The 23,241-nt window shown below is 34.2% G+C and overlaps 1 protein-coding gene across 1 annotated transcript in view; it reads right to left on the bottom strand.

Annotated features, from left to right (window-relative positions):
* The window catches only part of LOC122403301 (diacylglycerol lipase-alpha), a 239,797-nt gene that overhangs the window by 4,180 nt on the left and 212,376 nt on the right, over nt 1-23,241 (bottom strand). The window contains exons 16-17 of the mRNA XM_043406755.1: nt 3,450-3,799; nt 2,367-2,711 (exon numbers count right to left, since the gene is read on the bottom strand). Coding sequence (XP_043262690.1) covers nt 2,367-2,711; nt 3,450-3,799 — 695 coding nt within the window. The remainder of the gene's footprint in view (nt 1-2,366; nt 2,712-3,449; nt 3,800-23,241) is intronic.

Genomic DNA, 23,241 nt, shown 5'->3' with positions numbered 1-23,241 from the left:
TATCAAAACAAACATTTGTGTAATGAAATAGAAGTAGAGGACAAGAAACTTAACGATACGGAAATGTTTTTTTGATTAGAATTGTTTCATTGTATCCAGCACGTTCAAATAGGATAATAAAACAAACACACCGAAGGCAAGTAATGTCTCTGTACTTTCACAAGATGCGCAGTAAAAAGAATATTGTTTCGTAAATTGCAGTGCCCTAGTTTCCTTAAATCTTTTGTCTAAGTAAAGACTCGTTAATCTGACAAAATACAGAAAAATGTCAGTTTACTGCTTAAATGCTTGTAATAATAGGCCACTAGTGCTGCATGGGCTCGCCCTTATAATGAGGTGATTATTCTTAGGTAGAGATTATATGTATACCGCAATAATGGCGTTGGACTGGTACCATCCAAGAAGCAATTAAATACCGGATACAAGCGAATATAGCGCAGTGCTTTGTAAACTTATTTCTCAAACTCTGCAAAGTCAAAGACTGTAGTCATTTTCGAGTTATTTTACTAAATAGGTTTTCAAGCCCTAACTTTGAAAGGTAGTTTTACCTTCCAAACATGAATTTCCGTCGCTAAATAAAAATATGTGTACAATATTTTTAATTATTCTATTTGTATGCAAAGTTTCGTCAAAATTTGCGTAAATAGGATAAAATAAGAATGATTGAAAATAGTCAATCAAAAGTTATAAGGCAATATAATAAGAATATCAGAGGTTGTATATTATACAGGGTGTTCGGCCGCCGCTGGGAAAAATTTTAATGATTCTACGGGCCAAAATAAGACGAAAATCAAGAATACCAATTTGTTGATTGAGGCTTCGTTAAAAAGTTATTCACAAAATTATTAATAAAATTTGTCCACCTACACGAATTTTTTTCTCACAAATTCGTAGGATTTTGGGGGTACATCTATTTATCAAAAATAATTGTAATTGAACCCCGCAACTAAAAATAATTTTTCGAAGACGATTCGAAATTTTTTTGTTCATCCAACACTTTCAGCATTTTTTACTCGAATTTTTTCCTCGAAACTGCTCAGGATTTTAGGGGTATGTTTATTGACCAAAAATGCTTGTAATTGACCCCTGCAACTGAAAATATTTTTTCCAGAACGATTTGAAATTGATTAATTTCATCGAAAAATTTTACACCTTCTCGAATTTATTTCTGGAAAATGTGTAGGATTTCTTGGGTATGTGAATTCACCAAAAATGCTTGTAATTGACTCTCGAAACCGAAAATAATTTTTTTAGAATGATTTAAAATTTTTTGATTTGCCAAAAAATTTCAGCAGCTACCCCCTGTCGATTTTTCTTAAAAATTTGTTTTTTATTTTTTCTACAGAAAAGTTGTTTAATACTTTTTTGTAGGTATCCATGAGCTCCACTTCAGAAAAAAGTTTCATTTAAGTATATTCACTATTACAGGAGTTATCCTCGTTTGAAAATTGGACCTTTTTTACGGGGTTTTTCACATTTTTCGGGGTTAAGGATCAACTTTTCGAATATTTTTACGATTTCTATATATTCTTCCTCTAAATACGCGTTGTTTGCCGTTTGAAACATTACAATCGTCCAATTCTTTCAGGAGTTTTGACATTTTAAAGATTCGCATGAAATTTTGAGGGTACATTTTTGGCCTCACATTAGATTCTCAGTTAGGAATTTCTTTCTCGAAAGTGTGTAGGATTTCAGGGGTATGTGTAATGACCAAAAATGATTGTAATCGACCTCTGCAACCGAAAATAATTTTTTCAGAATGATTTGAAATTTTTTAATTTAATTCTTTAATAACTTTTTAACGAAGCCTCAGTCAAGAAATTGTTATTCTTGATTTTCGTCTTATTTTGGCCTCTAGAATCACACATTAGAATTTGTCCCAGGGGTGGCCGAACACCCTGTATACAAGCAGAGGTTGGATACTTTTGAGACTTCGTATAGTCCGGGCCATGATATAGCGAGCTCGTAAAATCAAGTAGGCGTCTAAGTAAAGATGTTTCAGCTACCGTGAGAAGCGAATTGATAGAAATACGAACAGATAAGGACCTTAGACCATGATCAAGGCCGTACAAAGAAATGTTTTATCCAGTGTCGTTATTTTTAGAAAGCCATTTTTAGAGGTTCCGTTAGAGGTAAAGGTTACTCAAGTGTTTAATATCTTAATTTATCCGCTCATAATTTATGCATGTAGAAAATGAAAAAAGGTAGTACAGTTACGGATACAGAAGGACATTCAGAAAGGCATCCTTAAGCAAGATGTCATATATGGCCCTAAGTGCCGCAGTAGCAGTCGGTGCTGATTCTCAACAGTTTCGTTTACGACCTCGCTAAATCGTGGCCCGGACTATACAAGTGGGATCGAATACCTTCTGACGATAACCGAGTCTCGTCTTCTCGGTACTGGCGGCGGAAGACCAGCGGTTAAGCTCTTGGCACTCTCGTAGCTCGCCTCGCTATTGCCACTGCTCGTGTTACTGCCGTTGTTCCCCTCCCTCAGGAAGTAGTTCTTCGCCGAGAGCATAGCGAAGTGAAGGTTGTTCTTCAAGTCGTCCGCCGCCGTTGACAAGTTTCCCGAAATCTTTGGGGTTCGCCTCATCGGTCTCGGTGGTGGTACCGGCGATGGTGGGCTGCTCGACGCCTCCGACAGCGTTTCCGGCGTCGCGAGCGGCGCCGTCCGCGAGGCATCGTCCCAGTCGGTCCGTCGATTCGACCTTGGTACGAAAACACGCGTGAAATGTGGTTGTTGCATCCGGCAGGGAAAACTGCAGCCGAAGAGCAACAGACTACGATATCGCAAATAGCAACGCGAACGCAACGACATTGTTCACAGAACGAAGCAAAGCGTTCCTCTCAAACTGCAATCCTCTTAGACAGAAATGTTAAGGATTTCTCGTATTCGATGGCCTTACAAAGTGCAAATGATCATCAACGTGCGCGATACTGTTAAAGCGGTGAGAACTGCGAGTCGTGAAGTAAGCGATTGTGAACGAGAGCGTGACATGAGGTTCTTCCAACTGATTCGAACGATTCGTCGATTTTTGGCGAGTGATTTCAATAGAAGAACGAAGTATGATATAACATCTTAAAACAGCCCACACACGCGGAGGATCGACGGACGTTCGACCGTGGATTCGACAGACTGTGGAAAAGATAGTCGAACAAATCCGTAGTTAAACCTTCCGCGAAACTCGACCGTGTATGGGTCGTTTAATACATCGTGTCTTTAATTTTCTTTAACAACCCAATGACACTTTACCAGCGTCAATTTTATAGAACATCCAAATCTCCATCTCTGATACGAGTAATCCGAAAGATTGCAACTCGTCGAACTCCCTTCGTGTACCTAACACCTTATTGAGAAAACTAATCCTAGGTATCTTCGGCGCCAGGCCACCGTTTGGGACCGCGCACGGTTCGTCGTCCAGACGTACAAGTAGTGCTATTCTTACAATTTGCATTCGTCGGTCCTAGGTGTGTTGAGCAATTCGCTGGCCAGGCTGACGTACTCCCACGGTATCCCTCTGGAGTCGACGCTGAGCTCCCGGCCAGCCTGAGGGAACTCCGACGGACTCTGCAAGGACGTGAAGCTAGTCTCCAGACAGAGTCTGTGCGGCGGTGTACCAGCCAGGTTGCTGGGATGCGATTTTACGGGGCTGGACGACGACAGCAACGCTCTCATTTCCTGTTCGATCTCCATCTCCTGGATCTCGACGGCCTCGCGCGCCTCTGACGCCTCCGTGGACGACGCGTGACCGGAAGCCAGCCTCTGCGGCTTCGCCGGTCCCAGGGTCGTTACAACCTGACATATCCACACGCGTTTTGCCATGTAATCGTTTCACCGACCCTCCGATATTAGTTCCACATTACTTCGTATCGTTAACAATTAAAGGAGACGGGGTCACATCGTGTTCTCAGAAACGAAGAAGTGGCTTTAACCCTAGAAAGACTGAGCCACAAGCTTTCCTATTAACTTCTTGCGACAAGGAGGGTAACAATTTACGCAAGATTCATTCAAGCTCATTATTCTTGCTAACCACTGTCTTTTTTTCAGAATTATTTTTTTACTCTATTTGTAACATTTATTTAAAACATCTCGAAGTTATTCGAACTTTTGTGCCACAAAGAGTTAGAGACAATGGTGGAGGCTCTTCGAGTTCACCTACGTTGTCCGTAACTACTTTTTGGAAAACGACCATCAAAAACAGGTATTTAAAGAGAATAGAAAAGAAGCAATATTAACGAAAAGAATATACCATTTTTGTAGTAAATACTTTACTTTACGAATAATTTGTAATTATACAGAATGTGATGGAATTCGTTGTACTGGACAATCGAAAAGGGGGTGATTTTTCATTGAAAAGTAAACAGAAAATTTGATATATAAAGTTGTAGATTAAAACTTGCTTGTCATGATTGTTTCTGTTGATGTTGATATTTACAAACATTGATCACGATATGGTTCAAATAATAGAACAGATTTATCCACGTTATATTTTTTTCTTTATTGGCTTACAAATACCGTTGGAAATGTCTTCCCGTTTTTAAATATAAAGTTCTGCACGACGAACTAAAGAATTTCAACGACTTACAAACGCGTTTTCATGTTTTAATTTTTGCAAATTTTTGTATAACTTTTTGTTTTAATTGAGGAAGGTTTTCAATTTCTTCTTTGTACACTCTCTCCTTAATTTGATCCCACAAATAAAAGTTAAGTGGTGTAATGTCTGGGTTAGACTGTTGTAAACACCATTGCAGACAGAAACAATCAATAACAAAATGAGATTGGAAGCAAATTCTATTCTATTTTTTTATACGAAGTTCTGAACGAAAAAATTTTGTACTAAATTTTTTGTTTCCTTTTCGGTTGTACCACGAATTCTGCCGCACCCTGTATAGAATAAATTCAGCAAAGATAATACTGTATATAACACAAACTTCATTGTAATTAATTATTTTTAATCTAATTATCACAAACGGTTAAACTACTTGATTACTTCTTACAGACTAGCTTTTTGAAGTTAGCATTAAATTGCTTTGCCTTCTTCTTCTAGTTGGTTACTTACCTTTAATCAGATTTATTTTAGCTTCTTTCCCATTACATCGATTTAGTTTTTAATTAATTTATTGACTAACTCAGATAAAAAGAAGCATCGTGTTTACTTGTGAGAAATATTTCAATGAACTATTATAAATAAATAAACAGAAGCCATTTACAACTATAGACTCTATTTTATCACTTTTTTTTTTAATAATATTCTTACTAAATCAAAACTGATTCTTAAAAATGTAAACAACAATAAATAACATTTTACTCGAGTGAAATAGCATATTTTCAAGATTTTTTTACTGTTAGGCTCGAGGAGCTCTCGCCTTAGTCTTTCTAGGGTTAATCGAACGATGAACGCGTGCGATGGTTTGGATAAAATTTTTAGAATGTCGATTTATGAATTAATGAAAATTGAATCGAATGATAAGGGTTATAAGTAGGGATTCGTACTATCGATTTAACCAGTTTTATCAAGTAACTCAAATATTCGATTAAGCGGTTAGTAATTAATTATTAGTGACTGTTATTGTTAATTGAACACGCATACAATAATTATATCCATTATGCCCACATAAATAATTTATGGTACAGTGAGATTAGGAATGTAGAAACAGCGTAATTAGAGAGTGAAATCGATAACTCGTTATTCGCCATACCATGTATGTATATGTATGAGTATACAAAACTATTTGCTTAACAATAAATTGAACACGATTTTAAATAGTAAAGATTCACAGGTATTGGTCGAAAACGGTGACGATGATCGGTGACAGCCAATCAGTGGACTGCACAGCAAGAGTGGGGATGTAAACACACTGTGCCTTCTTCTCGTGGAAGGACGATACCTGCACTTAATTTTAGGCAATCCATATATCTAGCTATTAATTGATTACTCGACAATGGACTTAAACTCGCAATGAACATTCACAAAGTGACCCCCAGTTTTGATGAAACTGCAGATTTATGGAACAATTAGAAATAAGAGATACATGTCCTTTTTCAACTGTAGTAATTCAAAATGAGGTAAAACTGCTCTCAAACATTTCAGTTCTCTGTTGTTAATCTTGAAAGTTATTGCATATACAAAAAAGTCTTTTAAATAAATTTTGTTTTGTAACAAATAACATATTATTCGCATTTGTAAAAAAGTATGAATAAGGAAGTCAAGGAGATTTCTAAAATTACAATAACAGTTAAAAATAAAGATGCAGCTAATTGGGAATTCAAAATAAAAGTAGGTCACTATATCTTCCAAAAATGTTCATCACTTTTTTGAATCTATAGACTATTTTCTATAAAAGACCATCAAAAAGTAGTTCTTAAAGTTGTATTAGGGGATGAAACTTTGGAGGATCGCTTTTTAATTAAAATTTTAAAAAATTTAAATTGCCTACTCCTACAATTTGCAAAGTTTTATCAAAATCGAGGGGAAAAGGATACTTGCGGATACTTCTTGTCAATTTACATTGGTTCCACTTAACCGAATAATCGAATATCTAGTCAATTTTACTAATACAAACGTTTAGGATTTTGGGATTCGTATTTTTCGATTGTTCATTGTATGCATAGGAGAAAATTGTCTAATGTGTATCGGTTGTCTAAATCGTACCTCTTCGATTTCTTTATTATTGCTGAATATAGACACAATGATCGAGTAATAAAAAGTATACACTTATCTAAGTGCTAGAAACGTTTTAAACATTCTGATACGACTGACACGATTGCTTATCATACTTGTGTAGCTTATAAAAATGAAACGATCTATTTTATTCTGCACGAGTTGGGCAAGTTTTATTCACGAATAAAGAATACAAACTTTAGATTCATTCGTATACTGGCCTTTGTCTGCGATTAATTAAACGCAAATGGACGTTAGTTTACAAATTAATCTGAATTTTTTAATACGTGGTTCTTATTAAGAATTCATATTCTGTTTATTTATTGAAAAAATATTTATTCTTCTCATTAACCGTATTTTTTATTATTCTCATCTACAAATTTACTGCATTTAGAGGAGGTACGATTTAAGAAAACAATTGCAAAAGATCAAATAAAGAATTAATTTGGTTTTGGTAAAGGTTTAATACGTAGCAAGGTGCTTAAAAAATCAAGCTACATTCAATATTAATTTCCCTACAATTTAACATCAAACATGGTATTATAAGATAAAATATACAGGGTGTTCGGCTACCCCTGGTAAAAATTTTAATGGGAGATTCTAGAGGCCAAAATAAGGCGAAAATCAAGAATACCAATTTGTTGTTGGAGTAAGCAAAAATGCGCAAGATTTCGGGGGAATGTCTATTCACCAAAAATGATTGTAATTGACCCCTGCAATTAAATATAATTTTTTTAGTATGATTTGAAATTTTTTAATTTTGGTGAAGAATTTCATATCTTCTCGAATTTTTTTCTCGAAAATGAATAGGATTTCGGAGGTATGTGTATTCACCAAAAATGATTGTAATTGACCCCTGCAACCGAAAATAATTTTTCCAGGACGATTTGAAATTTTTGAATTTAATTGTTAATAACTTTTTAACGAAGCCTCCATCAACAAATTGGTATTCTTGATTTTCGTCTTATTTTGGCCTCTAGAATATTTTATTAAAATTTTTCATAGGGGTAGTCGAACACCCTGTTATATTTATCTGTAAAATTTTGGCAAATTTCCCCTAAGCAGCATTGATGTTTTGAAATTCAGATTTTTAGATTCAGGTCTCGTTGACTGAATATTTCAGGCCACGTATGCTTCAGGAATTCCGTTGATAGAGATATTGATAATATATGAAACGTGGTATGCATATGAAAACTTTTATGTATTCGTTAATTGGATCGATGAAACGTGAGTGTCGATTCGAAGATTTCTTCACGGAAGAATAACTTTGTCTGCTGAAATATTTACGGTTCCATAAATTGCGCACGATTTACCAGTCGCGGAGCTTATAACTCGCGTTCTGTACGTTTTTCTGAAGCAATTTCAATAAAAGGCAGACAAGAAGTAGCGATACGTGGCACGAATACGTCTTTCTTCGGTGATCGTACAAGTTTCGCGAGCTACGCGAACCAAATGAACACAAATTTCTCTGAGCTTCGTTAGTTCGGAAATTCTAAGCAAACATCCGTCGAATATTTAATGTAGATAATGAAGCCACGCGATACAGCTCGGCTTAATGCCAAGAGAATGTTGGAAAACTCCCCTCGCGCGTATTATACAGGGTGTTCACGCTAAAGTGTGACAGTTGCGATATTTCAATAGCTATTGATGATACGAAAAAATTGTTTATATGTAAATTGCAGGATAAAATAGGATTTCTATTTTGGCGTAAACGAAAATTTTGTTTATGTTATTAATTTAAAAGATATGATGATGAAGTTTCGTTTTTTAAATGGAACTATATATTTTTTTCTGAATCATGCGATAGTACTTTTCAAGACGAATTCATTAAGGTACAATTTATTCACCCGATTTTTATTAGTTTTCAAGATATAACACTTAGAAATTAACTGATTTTCAGCGGAGACGTCTCGACTTGAGTGGTATAGTCCGGACCACAATATAGCGAGGTCGTAAACTAAACTCTTGAGGGTCGGGACCGACTGCTGTTGCGGTACTTAGGGCCGTATATCACATCTTGCTTGAGGGTGTCTTTCTGAATGTCTTTTTGTGTCCATAACTGCATTACCTTTTTTCATTTTCTACATGCATATGTTATAAGCAGGTAAATTAAGATATTAAAAACTTGAATAAGATCCCTACCAGTTACAATACATCTAAAAATGGCTTTCTAAAAATAGCCACACTAGATAAAACATTTCTTCGTACGGCCCTGATTATGGTCTAAGGCCCTTAGCTGTTCGTATTTCTGTCAATTCCCTTGTTTCAGGAGCTGAAACGTGTAAACTTTGACACCTACTCGAGTTTATGACCTCGCTATATTGTGGCCCGGACTATAAGTCATAAAAGCGGTCCTATTGTTGCGCTGTTTGACTCTGCCTGTTGAAACCAATAGCTAGGGTCTAGCTGGGAACGGTAGGACCGAAGTGTAAGAAATATGGAAAGTATCAACCATCCAAATTATTAACGACACCATCCTCGATGCGGCAAACTTGGACCGTGATGGACAATACTTTCCATGTTTCTTACTTTTCGGGCCTGCCGTTCCCAGCTAGACCCTTGCTATCGGTTTCAACCGGTTTCAACTCCGCTGAAAATCAGTAAATTTCTAAGCGTTATATCTTGAAAACTAATAAAAATCGGCTGAATACATTGTAGCTTAATGAATTCGTCTTGAAAAGCACTATCGCATGATCCAGAAAAAAATATATAGTTCCATTTAAAAAACGAAACTTCACCATCATATCTTTTAAATTAATAACATAAACAAAATTTTCGTTTACGCCAAAATAGAGATCCTATTTTATCTTGCAATTTACATATAAACAATTTTTTCGTACGATCAATAGCTATTGAAATATCGCGACTGTCACACTTTAGCGTGGACACCCTGTAGTATCTGGAAGACAAATTATTTGATTCGTGTAGGATAGAAAGTTTCGAATCCTCGTTTTACGTTACGAAGTAAAGAGGCTTATACATTTGATCCGCTTTCGAGCTCGAACAGATTTTTTTTCCTATTTTCCAGGCTGATGGCGAGAATCGTTTACTGATTTTTTACTTCAAAGTTGTTAGAAAATTATTCTAAATTCGAGGTTTCGTTTGATACGGTACGTACACTAATCATAACTTTCAGATTTATTTTTATTTTACGATTCCTAGTACTTCGAAAACTTTGAGTTTAACTGGAATTAGAATTGCAATGATTTTCAAATGTTTCCTTTTATGTAATGGAATTAACATCCGAGAAACTTTCTCTAATCTATTTACAATTTTAATGCGTTTCTGTTGCCTTTATATATTAAATAACGTGTTTTCTTTATTGTTAGTATACGCATTTATTGTACTCACAAAATTTACAAATGTATTTAAGTGCACAGTCTGACCCAAAAATTAAAACAATTGTTTTTCTAATAATGTTATAATAATAATTAAATATCCTATAACGTCTTCAGAAATCTTTGAAACATCTTCGATGCTCTTTTTTCAAAAATCGAAGCTTTTTCAATCTTGAATACGGTGTCGAACTACTTTTCGTGCAAGTTGGAAAATAAAAAATAGTCAAAGAGAGTCAAATCTGGCGAATGTCGTAGGTGGTCCAGCATTTTAACCTTTTCATAAAAATTTGGAATTTCGAAAATTCAAGAATCCCAACTCTAAAGACTATAAATACAAATAAATATATGAAAGGTTTGTTCATAATTTGTCAAGAAGCACTGAAATCATTTGGAGCGATTAAGATTCGGATAACAGATATTTTTTATTATTGTTTTAGTTACTCTACATATATCTGCCATTATTCAACCAAATGAAATAAAATAAAAATGAAATTCCTAGGACAGTGAATACAATATTGGACTGCTATTAATCTTGTATTGTCAAGTATGATGAACGTTTTGAAATAAAGTTTTAATTACCGTTGGAGACTTCAGATTATTAATAGAGCTCTTCGTACTTCGTGTTTTTGTCATAACTGTTTAACAAAGTTTTCACGGATCTATGATTAAATAACATATTTTTTGTTATTTAGATCCACAGAATATATTAACAAAATTTAGTGATTACAGTTTGAAACACGCTGTATAAATCAGAGTGAGCATACTTATAAACGAAACTTAAGTACTTTGAACTTGTAACGTGGTGCAATACTATTTACAATAGAAACATCCTAATACGTGTGAAATAACAGGTACACCATCGAATTATCGAATATTTCTATGTTTCACACTGTAATTTAAACAAATGTAATCATCTTTGAATATAGAAAACTGTCATGGCAGTCAACTTGTTGTAAACAAAAGACTGTTTCGAAGAAAAAACAAACTTTTGAGACAAACCGTGTACCAAGAATCACTTTATTTTTCCGCGAATCCATCAAAAAATTAGAAAAACATGTTCCCTAAAAATGGGCCCAAATGCATAAATCTCTTTACCGGATCACGCGATACAGTGGAAAGATGAGTTTTTGTACGACGAAGTCAGATGTCTGCAATGAAAGAGAATGATTACGACTGACAACAGAGAACAACGCGCTCAAATACCGAATGTTTCGTTATGATATTTAGCATGCGAATCAACGTACAATAAATCGCGGCGAAATTAACGCTATTATGTACCTAAAGAACCAAATGTACAATGACGACTATGGTGAACTAAGTGATGCGTGGTGCACATGCATGAAAGTCTGTGGCAAGTACCATTCTCAAATGATCGACGTTCAATGTTCTGCTCTATGTCGCTTATCTACGGCTTTATCGTTACAACACCGTCATTACGTTTCTTTCTGCGCATCGTTTAACGATCTCATACGTACTACATTAATCTCTACGTCGACTTGCACCGCGCGCGTTTCTCGAACTTTGCAACAAGGGTGTATCAACAGTTTTCCGAATTTGGTTTATAAAAAACGATGAACGAATCTTAGATTTTAACGACTACTGCGATCCTTATTTTCTGACCTCTAAATTTTTTATTCTTGCTTCTCGAATGGTTTCAATTCATAAAAAAGGACGGGGAAAGTATACTCTAAGAGCTCTAAAGTAACTGTGCCTAAATCAAAGTCATTTTGCACATTTGTTATTTTTATTATTCAGGGTGTTCGGCCACCCCTGGGAAAAAATTTAATGAGCGATTCTGGAGGTCAAAATAAGACGGAAATTAAGAACACCAATTTCATGATTGAGGTTTCGTTAAAAAGTTATTAACAAAATTATTAATAAAATTTGTCCACCTACACGAATTTTTTTCTCACTAGTGCGTAGGAATTCGGTAGTATGCCTATTGACCAATAGTGATTGTAATTTATCCCTGCAATTAAAAATAATTTTTCCAGAAAGATTTGGAATTTTTTAATTTCACCGAAAAATTGCAGCACTTCCTGAATTTTTTTCTCGAAAGTGCGAAGGATTTCGAGGGTGTCTCTATTCACCAAAAATGATTGTAATTGATCCCCGCAACTAAAAATAATTTTTCCAGAATGATATGAAACTTTTCAATTTTCAAGTTAACAGATAGTTATCGTCAGACATTATATTTTCAGTAATGAATTTTTTTCTCGAAATTGCGTAGTATTTCAGGGGTATGTATTTTGACCAAAAATGCTTGTAATTGACCCCTGCAACTAAAAATAATTTTTCCGAGACGATTCGAAATTCTTTTTTTTTCACCCAAAACTTTCAAAAAACTTACTCGAATTTTTTTCTCGAAACTGAGTAGGATTTCGGGGGTAGGTTTATTGACCAAAAGTGGTTGTAATTGACCCACACAACTGAAAATAATTTTCTCAGAATGATTTGAAATTTTTTAATTTCGCCGAAAAAATGTCTGGTCGGTATGGAACTCTAAACGTTAATAAGTTGTTAAGGAAGCCTCAATCAAAAAATTGGTGTTCTTGATTTTCGTCTTATTTTAGCCTTTAGAATCTTCCATTCAAATTTTTCCCAGGGATGGCGGAACACCCTGTATATTGCTAAATAGTGACTCTTTTAGTACCTCTAAAAGTAATAGTATCAATAAATATGGTGGAAGCACTAAATCGAAATTTTGAATTTTAAAAAAGGCATTATCGTTATTAATTTATCGCTTTAACGAAACATATAATGCAAAAGTATTGCCAAACTTCGTTAATACATGAATTTGATTTTTAGTTAAGGGCTACGTAACAGTAAAACATTCTCAAATTATTGAATTTATAAATGAAAATAGAAACATTTAAAATCACAATATTTTTTATCTTAAACTAAAAGTGTTAAATAATAACAGTAATTGGACGTTTTGCCATATTTGATTAATTATGCTACAAATTTTTTTTTTACTTTATTCAAACATGAACCATTGTGATTAACCATTGATTGTCCATGATAGTAATATTGCAAGATAGACTAAATATCAATGTATACAAAAAAAGAAAGACAGCAAGTGAATAGTTGAACAACTTTGATAAATGATTTACGTGTAAAAATGTAGGTTTTCTATTACTACAAACCATTCCATACAATATTTATAAATTAGAAAAATTCAATGAAACGCGAGCAAAAAATTTGTTAACAGATTTTTGATCGTCTACGTCCAAGGACCATTCTAATGTCCACGATTCTCCTCAAAATGGCCCTTTTGGGATTAAATGTCACGATCCCAATGATTCTTCCATTACTGGAACGCCTTCCGAATGACCTCTTCCTTCATGCAGTTCAGCGCGATCCTAATCTATTTCAGAATTTCTTCCACCGTGCCAAAACTCTGTTCCTGGAGCTTTATCTTCGTTTTAGGGAAAATGAACTTCCCTATTCTACTACTTTAGCCATCTATGTGTTTCATCTTTTCTAGAACGGAGACGAACCTCGAAGGACCGGAGCTGAGACGACAGAGGAAGATGCGAGGATCATGTTGGAATGAAACAAGAGTACTTTCGGAAAATACTCCAACAATGGCAGAATTGCTGCAACCGTTGCATCAAATCCTATGGGAACTACTTTGATGGTGATGGTAGACCCCAATCCTGAGATTGGTTTGTCGCTAGTTGTAGAACCAAGACGGAAATTGTTGATATACCCACACGTTTCGAGTGAACGCTCGTGGACGTAATAACTAAATAATTGTGATCGTGAGTATTCGCATGCGATAGAATGCAATCGAAGGTGACGTTGCGAATGAAGTACAACAGTGGCGATAGTCAGAGTCATTTGTTCGTTGGAGCTTATGAGTCGCTGTAGATTGGACCGTTCGTGAAAAATGGTTACAAGCCCTTCATTGCTGCAACGATTCTTGCTTCGTGTACGTATTTGATATCTTTTAAGATCGTATTGTTAGAAATACATCTTTCAAACGTTATTGTTGACTTATTGAGTATGAGTACCAGTCTCTTAAAAAGCATTTTTTAACTTGTATTCATATTTATTTTAATATCGTGTAACTTTTAATACGTTCACTACCAGACCAAACCCCTCAAATTGTCTACGAAAACGAAACTTTGTTTTTAGACAATTGGAACCCAGCATATTCATTATTAATCAGAGTATTTATTTTTATAGCGTTGTTAAAATCCGAGAGTACTGTCTAAATTCATTTTTTATAACATCTAATCTTGAAAATTAATTTTTTTAGCTCCTTAGTGAAAACTCATGTCATCCATATGTGGATGACGAGGAAGTCAATGTGTTAAAGCATATAGTTAAGACTCGAGTAAAGTACATTGACATTTTCTATAATCTTTATTTTGTAATATGTTATGAATAAATGAAGCATATTCAGCAATAATTGATTTGTCTAATCGGGAATAGAATAGTTAATAAAAGTACACTGTATATTCCATAAAGGTTTCGATATTATTAGATATTTCTGGATGTTGCATTTATAATACAAACTACTTTTTGTAAATTAAATAGAAACTACTTTTTATGAACAAATTATTTTTCCTGTTTAATAAAGAATTTTGGGATATAACGTATAGAAAATAAACGTCATTGTTAATAAACCCAATAATTTGATACTTAGAAATTAGTACTCGACATTATTTTTGTTTTGCTTGAAGCTACATGACAAACAGTAAAGGAAACAAACAAATTTCTATTATCTGATCCGAAAAATTGTAATGTTTCTCTGGAACATTTTTAAATACCATTAATTTCAAAGACCTTTATAGAAATCAATTTGAATGGTTACTTTTATATTGTATTCATTATTTCATTTAAATAGATGAACTTTCCTAATTGAAACAGTATTAAACCTCAAAATCATAAACAATATAAACACATTCGTGTAGCAGCAATGAAAGGTACTTGAAGTAATTTCCAAAAATCGAGCATATCTTCAGCGACCTCGCGCCAGTGATGTCGTTTCTTTAACCCATTGACATTTTAATTTTTCTTTCTTACTTTTACTCAAGAAACCGAATGAAAGAATAAATTATATTGATACATCGATATGTTACAAATTATAATAAATTTATTTTCAATAAAGGTGAGCGATTAAACACACAGGATGATTCATTAGTTACATGCTTATACATATATGTATAATACATGCTGTCGTTTCACAATAATGAATAAAAAATAATTATGAAATTGATGATGATATCGTGATCGTCTGAGAACTGCTGATGGATGAACCTAATTGTACCGATCGTTTCTGATGACTGTTGATGTCAATGGGTTAATCAACACTATTTTCAGATGTATTATTATGATATTGTCGTTTTAGTTCTTTTGGGAATACTACATCACGTGACAAGAATATTTAACCCTTAAACTGCTGTTAGCACTGATAGTTGATTAGTGTACTGCGTTTTGTGAATGTAGTAGGGTACTCCAAAAAATAGTGGGTACTTTTAATCACTCTATTCTCTATTATTTTAGAATTGTCTATAGAAAGCTCATTTTAGGTTGATAAATAAAATATATCCTTCGTTTGCTTAAACTCATCTTGAGTCTTTAATAATTTTACATCATAATTAGAAATAACACTGTGATTTTATACACAACCACATATCTTCATGGTTATTCTTTTGTCACCAATTACTTTTCAAATCATTTTTATTGAATCACCATGTGCATAAAAAATTTGTAAAATTGCTCCAATGTTTATACCGTAAGACCTTAGTGGATTAATGTTTCGCAATATTTTCTGGAATACCTTAATACATATATAAAAATGCCTTGTTTTCTAGTCTCGTGCAAGTAAATTTTCAAGATCAGTTTGAACCGTTTCAATACAGATTTAGAATTGTCTTTAGTATCATCGACAAAGATATTAACACAAAATTATATAACTTTATTATAGAAGTGAACCAATTGATTTTACTCTAAAAAAGTAAATTGTAACAAATATTGTGATTCAATTAATGGTATAAATATTGACTATAATTAGAATTTAATTAAATGGAAAGAAGAAGATTGAGAAATATTAAATATTCTTGAATATTTGCTAGTGCAAGACTGATAAGGAGAGAGCACGATCTTCGGGACACCGATTTTATCAAAACTATGCACAGTTGTAAATTTTTTTATTTTGTTCACGAATATATGGCATTATGTTAATAAATAAATTTCAATGAAATACGCTTACTATTGTGGGAGTTATAGTCGTTTGAAAAAATTGGACCATTTTTATGGAGTTTTTCTCATTTTACGGAGTTAAAGAGTTCTTAGAAGGGGTTCTTAGAATCCCTAAATAATTTTTTATTTCGAATTTTTTTCTCAAAAGTGCGTAGGATTTCGGGTGTATGGCTTTTGACAAAAAATAATTGCAATTGATTCCTGCAACCAAAAATAATTTTTTCAAAACAATTTGAAGTTTTTCAATTTGATCGAATTTCTCCACCTATCCCCTTGTCAATTTTCCTTAAAACTTCGTTTTTCATTTTTAATAAATTTGTTTGACTCTGTACGGAAATTGTGTCTAATAATTTTTTGTAAGTATCTAGGAGCTCTACTTCAGAAAAAAGTTTCTTTGAAATATATTAACTATTGTAGGAGTTATGGCCGTTTGAAAATTGGACCAGTTTTATGGTTTTTATTTTTACTTTACGGCGTCAAGGAACACCTTTTTCAATATTGTTAGAATTTCTACATATTTTCCACTGAAGTACGCGTAGTTTGAATTTTGAAACATTAAAATCCTCCAATCCGTTCAGGAATTATGATTTTTTAAACATGTGCATGAAATTTTGGGGAAACATTTCTGGATACACATTATATTTTCGGTAAAGAATTTTTTTCTCGAAAATGCGTAGAATTTGAAGGGTATGTGTATTCACCAAAAATGATTGCAATTGCAAAAATAATTTTTTCAGAATGATTTGAAAGTTTTTAATTTCGCCGAAAAAAGTCTGTACCTACTCTGTCGATTTTTCTTAAACGTTTCGTTTTTCATGTTTAATAAACACAACGATGGGTTACGTAGTAATACAATTTATTAATAAATAGTGAAATATATGAAATTCATACGTTTTATTTGTCAACTGTTTAGTATCGATGTCACTGCTAGAATATTATGTGAAAAGCTACAATTATAGTTTAACAAATACTAAAGCTTCAATCTCAAATATCTCAATCACCATTGAGTATCTGTCCCCATAATGTTCTATATTAGTGGACAAAATGGTGAGACCTACAAATGTGCAAAGTTGTAGAAGGCTTTGCACTCTCCTTGTGAGAATAAAGGCGTTTTCGTTACTCCATCGCAAGCCAAATTATATTCGTTCTGTGAATCTTAAAGTCAACAACGACACCACTGGCGCGGGAACCAATATGAAAAATACACCTGATGAAGCCTGGAAAGGTCTATGTACCTTGTGTCGTGGCGGGAAGAGTGTGTGGTGGCATGGAGGTCGGCGTCGCGGCCGTGCAAGGTCACCGATGTACTTTGATGGTGGAGTACGACGTCTTGCTGATCGGGCCTCCACTGGGTCGCTGGGTCCGCTGCAACCGTTGCATGCGTTGCTGCATCGGCCTCTGTAGCGCCCCGATCTCTGCACGCTGACACCTAATCCACACCACACACCCTCAGCCACACATCCTCTCGTAAGATACTCGATTAGCCACCGATTACCGAAGGGGCACACGTCCTCGGCTTTACTCGTTGTAATTTAAATACTTCGCGTTCAAGCCCTCCTAGTCTATCAAACAGCTAACTTGGGACATTGGATCATGATGTATGAAATGTCTGCTGATGGTCACATATTGCTTACAAGTCTAGAAATAGAGATATACTAACGATCATAATATTAGAATACTATATTGGGTTATTTTAAAGATCGAACCTAACACTTCCACGCCCTTAAATTTAGTTTTCTTAAACAACTTTTTACATTTGGAGAAAATGTTCAAACGGCTCAGATACCTTTAAAGAAGTTTGTTTACGGTTAAAATCATAATTAATTTGAAAACTGTCCGTTATCTAAGAGTTAATATCTAAGTTCATCGACATCAGGTTTGGTCCACGATTTTAACAATGATTTTTCTTAACAACAATTTTTGCCGACGACAGCGTTAACCGACCGTGACATTGACAGACAACATTCATCGATTTTTCTATTTTATTTTGAATTGCATTTGTATCTTGTTTAATTATGTTCGTAAATTTATTCTTCTACATCAAGAGAACACAAACGGAATCCAAAGGCTGGTAATTCATTCACGAACATATTTTCATACAAATGGTGAACACAGATCACAAATAGATCAAGAACATTTCATACGTCACGATCCAATAGATTAACAGGCTGACCACCATATTTGTTTCCCGTGTCTAGAAACGTTCTCAACAGTTTCTCAAAAGCATGAAAAACTATTCTTTGATATACTCGTCACTTTATAAGATCGTTAGCGATACCCACCGTTGTTAAAAGTTTAATCAGTTATTCTAAGCGTTCGAACATGTAAAGTCGAAGCGCCGGTCATCGGTGACCACCGGGTGGCAGTCAGCGCGTTAATCGTCTACGCTACGAGGCGGGGAGAAATGGCCGAGCAGGATCGAAATATCGATATCGTCGAGGAGATAGTCGAGAAGTTTCGAACGGTTTGCAAACTCCCGTTGGAAGCACGCGCGACGATCGGTTGTTGCAGTTTCAATATTTTCCGTTTGACGGAAGATGATTGATCGTCGGAAGTTAAACTGGCTCGACGCTCGACGGCTCGTGCAATTCTTCTGAGTTCGTTGGCAGGGAGAATGTAACTATATGCGCGTCTCGAACAACAGCAATGTGGGGTACTAAAGTTCAATCATCTACATACTTCCCGTGCGTTGAAGCGTCAACTCGTGAATAATCATCGACACGCCAGCTTACAACGTCTGCGCCAGCAGCTTTGAACGGATGCCAGCGTTTCGTCTGACTCATTCAAGGTCTTCTTGCGGTCTAAGTCAAATGTTACAACTAAATGGCGAACTACTTGGAATGCGAGAAATTCGACGGTTACGTCATGCAAAGCGGGAACGGACGAACGGCCATTTCCTGCGGCCGCTGAGGCGTTTGCGTGACCTGGAAAAGTGCTTTGAATATTAGTGTAAGAGACTCTATACTTTCGACACACGGCCGATATTATCGACACATCAGCGAAAACATTACGAGAAAAAGAAATAATAATACAAACGAAAGCGACAAGTACATATACAGGCTGTATCCAAATATATTTCACTTTATGTTCGTACTAACACGTCCTATATTTGATCTTCCTTCTGAGTTATAACCATTTTTCTGCTCTAGCAATATGCAGAGTTTAAAGTGCTCCAAGTGACCATTTATGACCCAAAAATTTAAGCTCGAAACATTTTTCTATAGTGTTTCCCAATCTTTCAAATATTCCAGGCATTTTATCTAATCTCTTAGCAGTCTTCTCGTAGACGTTGCTCGAGTACTTATGATGGATGTAGAATTACCAAATGATCAAATTTCTGAATGGTCCCCAAATTGAAAATCTAGTGAATTTACAGTGACGTGTAAAAATTCAGTCAGATTTTTTCAAATTTTCTTCTAAAAATAAAAGCTGAAGATATTTAGATTACTATTGGGTATGAAGACATACTGTGTTAAAAAATACTGCAAACAAGACGAACGCTGTTCATTATTTTAAATGTGATTATTTGAAGAAAATGATGCTATACCATTCGTGCTATACCAGTTTATATAACGTTTTATAATTAACTACGGATACAACCCCTGTCTATTGACAACGTCGATATACTTTCGTATGCAACGTGTTATGTATAGATTATACAGGCTGTTCGGCCACACTTGGGAAAAATAATAATGGGACATTCTAGAGGCCAAAATAAGACGAAAATCAAGAATACAAATTTGTTGATGGAGGCTTCGTTAAAAAGTTATTAACGTTTAAACTTCCGCTTGTACTGAATTTTTTTCTCAAAAATGCGCAGGATTTCGGGGGTATGTCTATTCACCAAAAATGATTGTAATCGACCCGCGCAACTAAAAATATTTTTTTCCAGAACGATTTGGAACTTTTTAATTTAATTTTTTAATAACTGTTTAACAAAACCTCAATCAAGAAATTGATATTCTTGATTTTCGTCTTATTTTGGCCTCTAGAATGTCTCATTAAAATTTTTCTTAGGGGTGGCCGAACACCCTGTATACAGTAACATTACTGACTTTATAGTGATCCACAAAAGTGTGCGTACACGAAGATGAAACTTGTTCAACTTAATTTTATTAGTATTTACATGACGTTCTTTCGAAATGTAATTAATGCGATTAAAGTACAATTCTCAATCTTCGAGACAGTATAAGAGTAAATAAAAAGCTAGAAAGATCTTTTTTCTTTATGTAAATAAAACATATTTACTCTATTAACGAGATAAATGATGAATAGACTGCGGATGTCTATGCATTTATGGGAAATTTTAGTTCTCGAAGAACTATAGAATGGACTTCATATGCATAAATATAAGAAATACGTAAGATCCGAATTAATATATTTAGAGTTTGAGACAAACCTCTAGAAAACTTCCATTTCATTAATTCTATTAATAAAAATATGAATTAGCATAAAGATCCACGGTATAATGAGAGACATACGATAATTCTTAATAATACTTAATGTTAAATCGAGTCCATTTCCTGGTATTATAAGCTGAAATAAATAAATCTATCTATTTATCTGAAACATATTTACTATATGGTACAAATATAGGTCTTTGTGTAATCAATAATATACCAATTTAAAGGCTATTAATATTTCGTGGGATAACCCTTGTCTCAATTAAAGCTTTATCGATTGTATTAAGTTTGAAATAATTTCATTATTTTTTAATATAAAATATCTGTTAACTATTCCTGGCGGTTCATAACTGGCGTTTTTCTAATTTTTTTTGAGACTACGAGATAAGGAACACTGTAGATAAGCCTTTGTTGAATCCAATTTGACTTATACTTTGGTCTGTTATCATAGTGAAAGTTATATTTCTTCAATTTTGTATGAATTCCACTGTATTGTAAAATGTGGTTTCCCAACGATGTTTCCAATTTCGAATTTGTGACAAAACATATTTAAGAGTTATATTTTTTTAATGGAGCTAGTTTATTACTTCAAGTAAATACACATGAAAGAGTAGCGATTATTTTTTTCATGATATTTCTTTATATAATAAATCTTATATCCAACAATAATACAAAGGGTATAGCCGAATAAGGGGGTCAAATGTGCCCCCAAACCGAATGGAACGAGCCACGGGTCATTCGATAGCAAAAAAAAAATAACCCCTGTGTGCAAATTTTTAACTTGAAATCACGACCGTGGGGGTAGTAATGGGGTGAAAACGAAAATCACGTTTTTGAATTATTTCTCTTGACCTATTGAGTAAAAAAATGTAAAAAAATTCAGAGACATTTCGGGTACCGGGGCACATACTTTGGGAGATTTTCAGATTTTTTGATTGAAGAACCAGGTAGTGAAAAATAAAAAACAGCAAAAAATGCCGAAAAATGCCGATTACGTATTGAAGGAGGCCCGGAACTACTTTTATACTTTTACAGTAAACAGGTATTACTATTACTATTATTCTCAATTTTTTTCAGATTTTTCATTTTGGTGCGCCGCAGTGAAAAAAAATAAAAACCGAGTTTTTCCTCATTTTCTGCGTATTAGAGTAACTTACACGTTGAATTTTTATGCATCCTCCAATATATAAGTGTTTTGTAGACTGTTTAATGTTTCTACACTAAGCAGAATTACATAACAATTGAAACAAATAAAATAAAGCCAACCGTTGAGCGCAATATATCCTAGAAAATCAATGATATTTTCAACGGCGTCGGTGGCGCAGCGTTAGAGTGTCTGACTGCTGAACCGCTGGAAGTTTTTTTACCGTAGGTTCGAGTCTCTCTTCTGGACTTAGTATTTTTTTTTCTTCATTATTTTTTTTTTCAAATTCTAACTATATAACAATGCTTTATATTTATTTATAAATGTTCTGATAGCATTTTACAAATATTTTAACCTGAAATATGTATAAATATAGTCTTGGAGTATTTTTTGCGTTTTTATTTCCTTCGTAACGCAGGTAGGACAATTAATCATTTTTCCCCGTGGTTTCCATCGAGCAATGATACTTCATTCAAAAATAAGCATGAAACGATCAAACTGGTACTTAAAAATGGGTTTATTAGAAAAAAGTATCATTGGCAGAGAGTGGGTTAATAGATTTGGCGTGGAATGGCCCTTACATGTCTACGTTAGATACTAAAGCCGCAGCAAACATTCATATTTATCAAAGAAAGAGAACGAGAAGGAAAGATCTGCTTGATCGAAGGGCGAGAAAAAGTAATAGTAAGCCAATATACAATCGTCTGCTCCGATCCATTCACAATAGTCAAAGGTAAGAGATTTGAAAACTAACATTTCACATTAATTTCAGTGTAAGAGATGTTAAACAATAATCGTGGTTGACAAAAAAAATAAAAACGCAAAAAACACTTCAAGACTTATAAATAAATATAAAGCATTGTTATATAGTTAGAATTTGAAAAAAAAAATAATGAAGAAAAAAAAATACTAAGTCCAGAAGAGAGACTCGAACCTACGGTAAAAAAACTTCCAGCGGTTCAGCAGTCAGACACTCTAACGCTGCGCCACCGACGCCGTTGAAAATATCATTGATTTTCTAGGATATATTGCGCTCAACGGTTGGCTTTATTTTATTTGTTTCAATTGTTATGTAATTCTGCTTAGTGTAGAAACATTAAACAGTCTACAAAACACTTATATATTGAAGGATGCATAAAAATTCAACGTGTAAGTTACTCTAATACGCAGAAAACGAGGAAAAACTCGGTTTTTATTTTTTTTCACTGCGGCGCACCAAAATGAAAAATCTGAAAAAAATTGAGAGTAATAGTAATAGTAATACCTGTTTACTGTAAAAGTATAAAAGTAGTTCCGGGCCTCCTTCAATACGTAATCGGCATTTTTCGGCATTTTTTGCTGTTTTTTATTTTTCACTACCTGGTTCTTCAATCAAAAAATCTGAAAATCTCCCAAAGTATGTGCCCCGGTACCCGAAATGTCTCTGAAATTTTTTACATTTTTTTACTCAATAGGTCAAGAGAAATAATTCAAAAACA

This window comes from Colletes gigas, unplaced genomic scaffold (assembly GCF_013123115.1).
Source record: "Colletes gigas isolate AHSC1104 unplaced genomic scaffold, ASM1312311v1 Colletes_gigas_Sc00048, whole genome shotgun sequence".
Classification (NCBI taxonomy): domain Eukaryota; kingdom Metazoa; phylum Arthropoda; class Insecta; order Hymenoptera; family Colletidae; genus Colletes; species Colletes gigas.
Note: the sequence above shows the minus strand (reverse complement) of the source record. Positions and strands in the feature narration are given on the sequence as shown.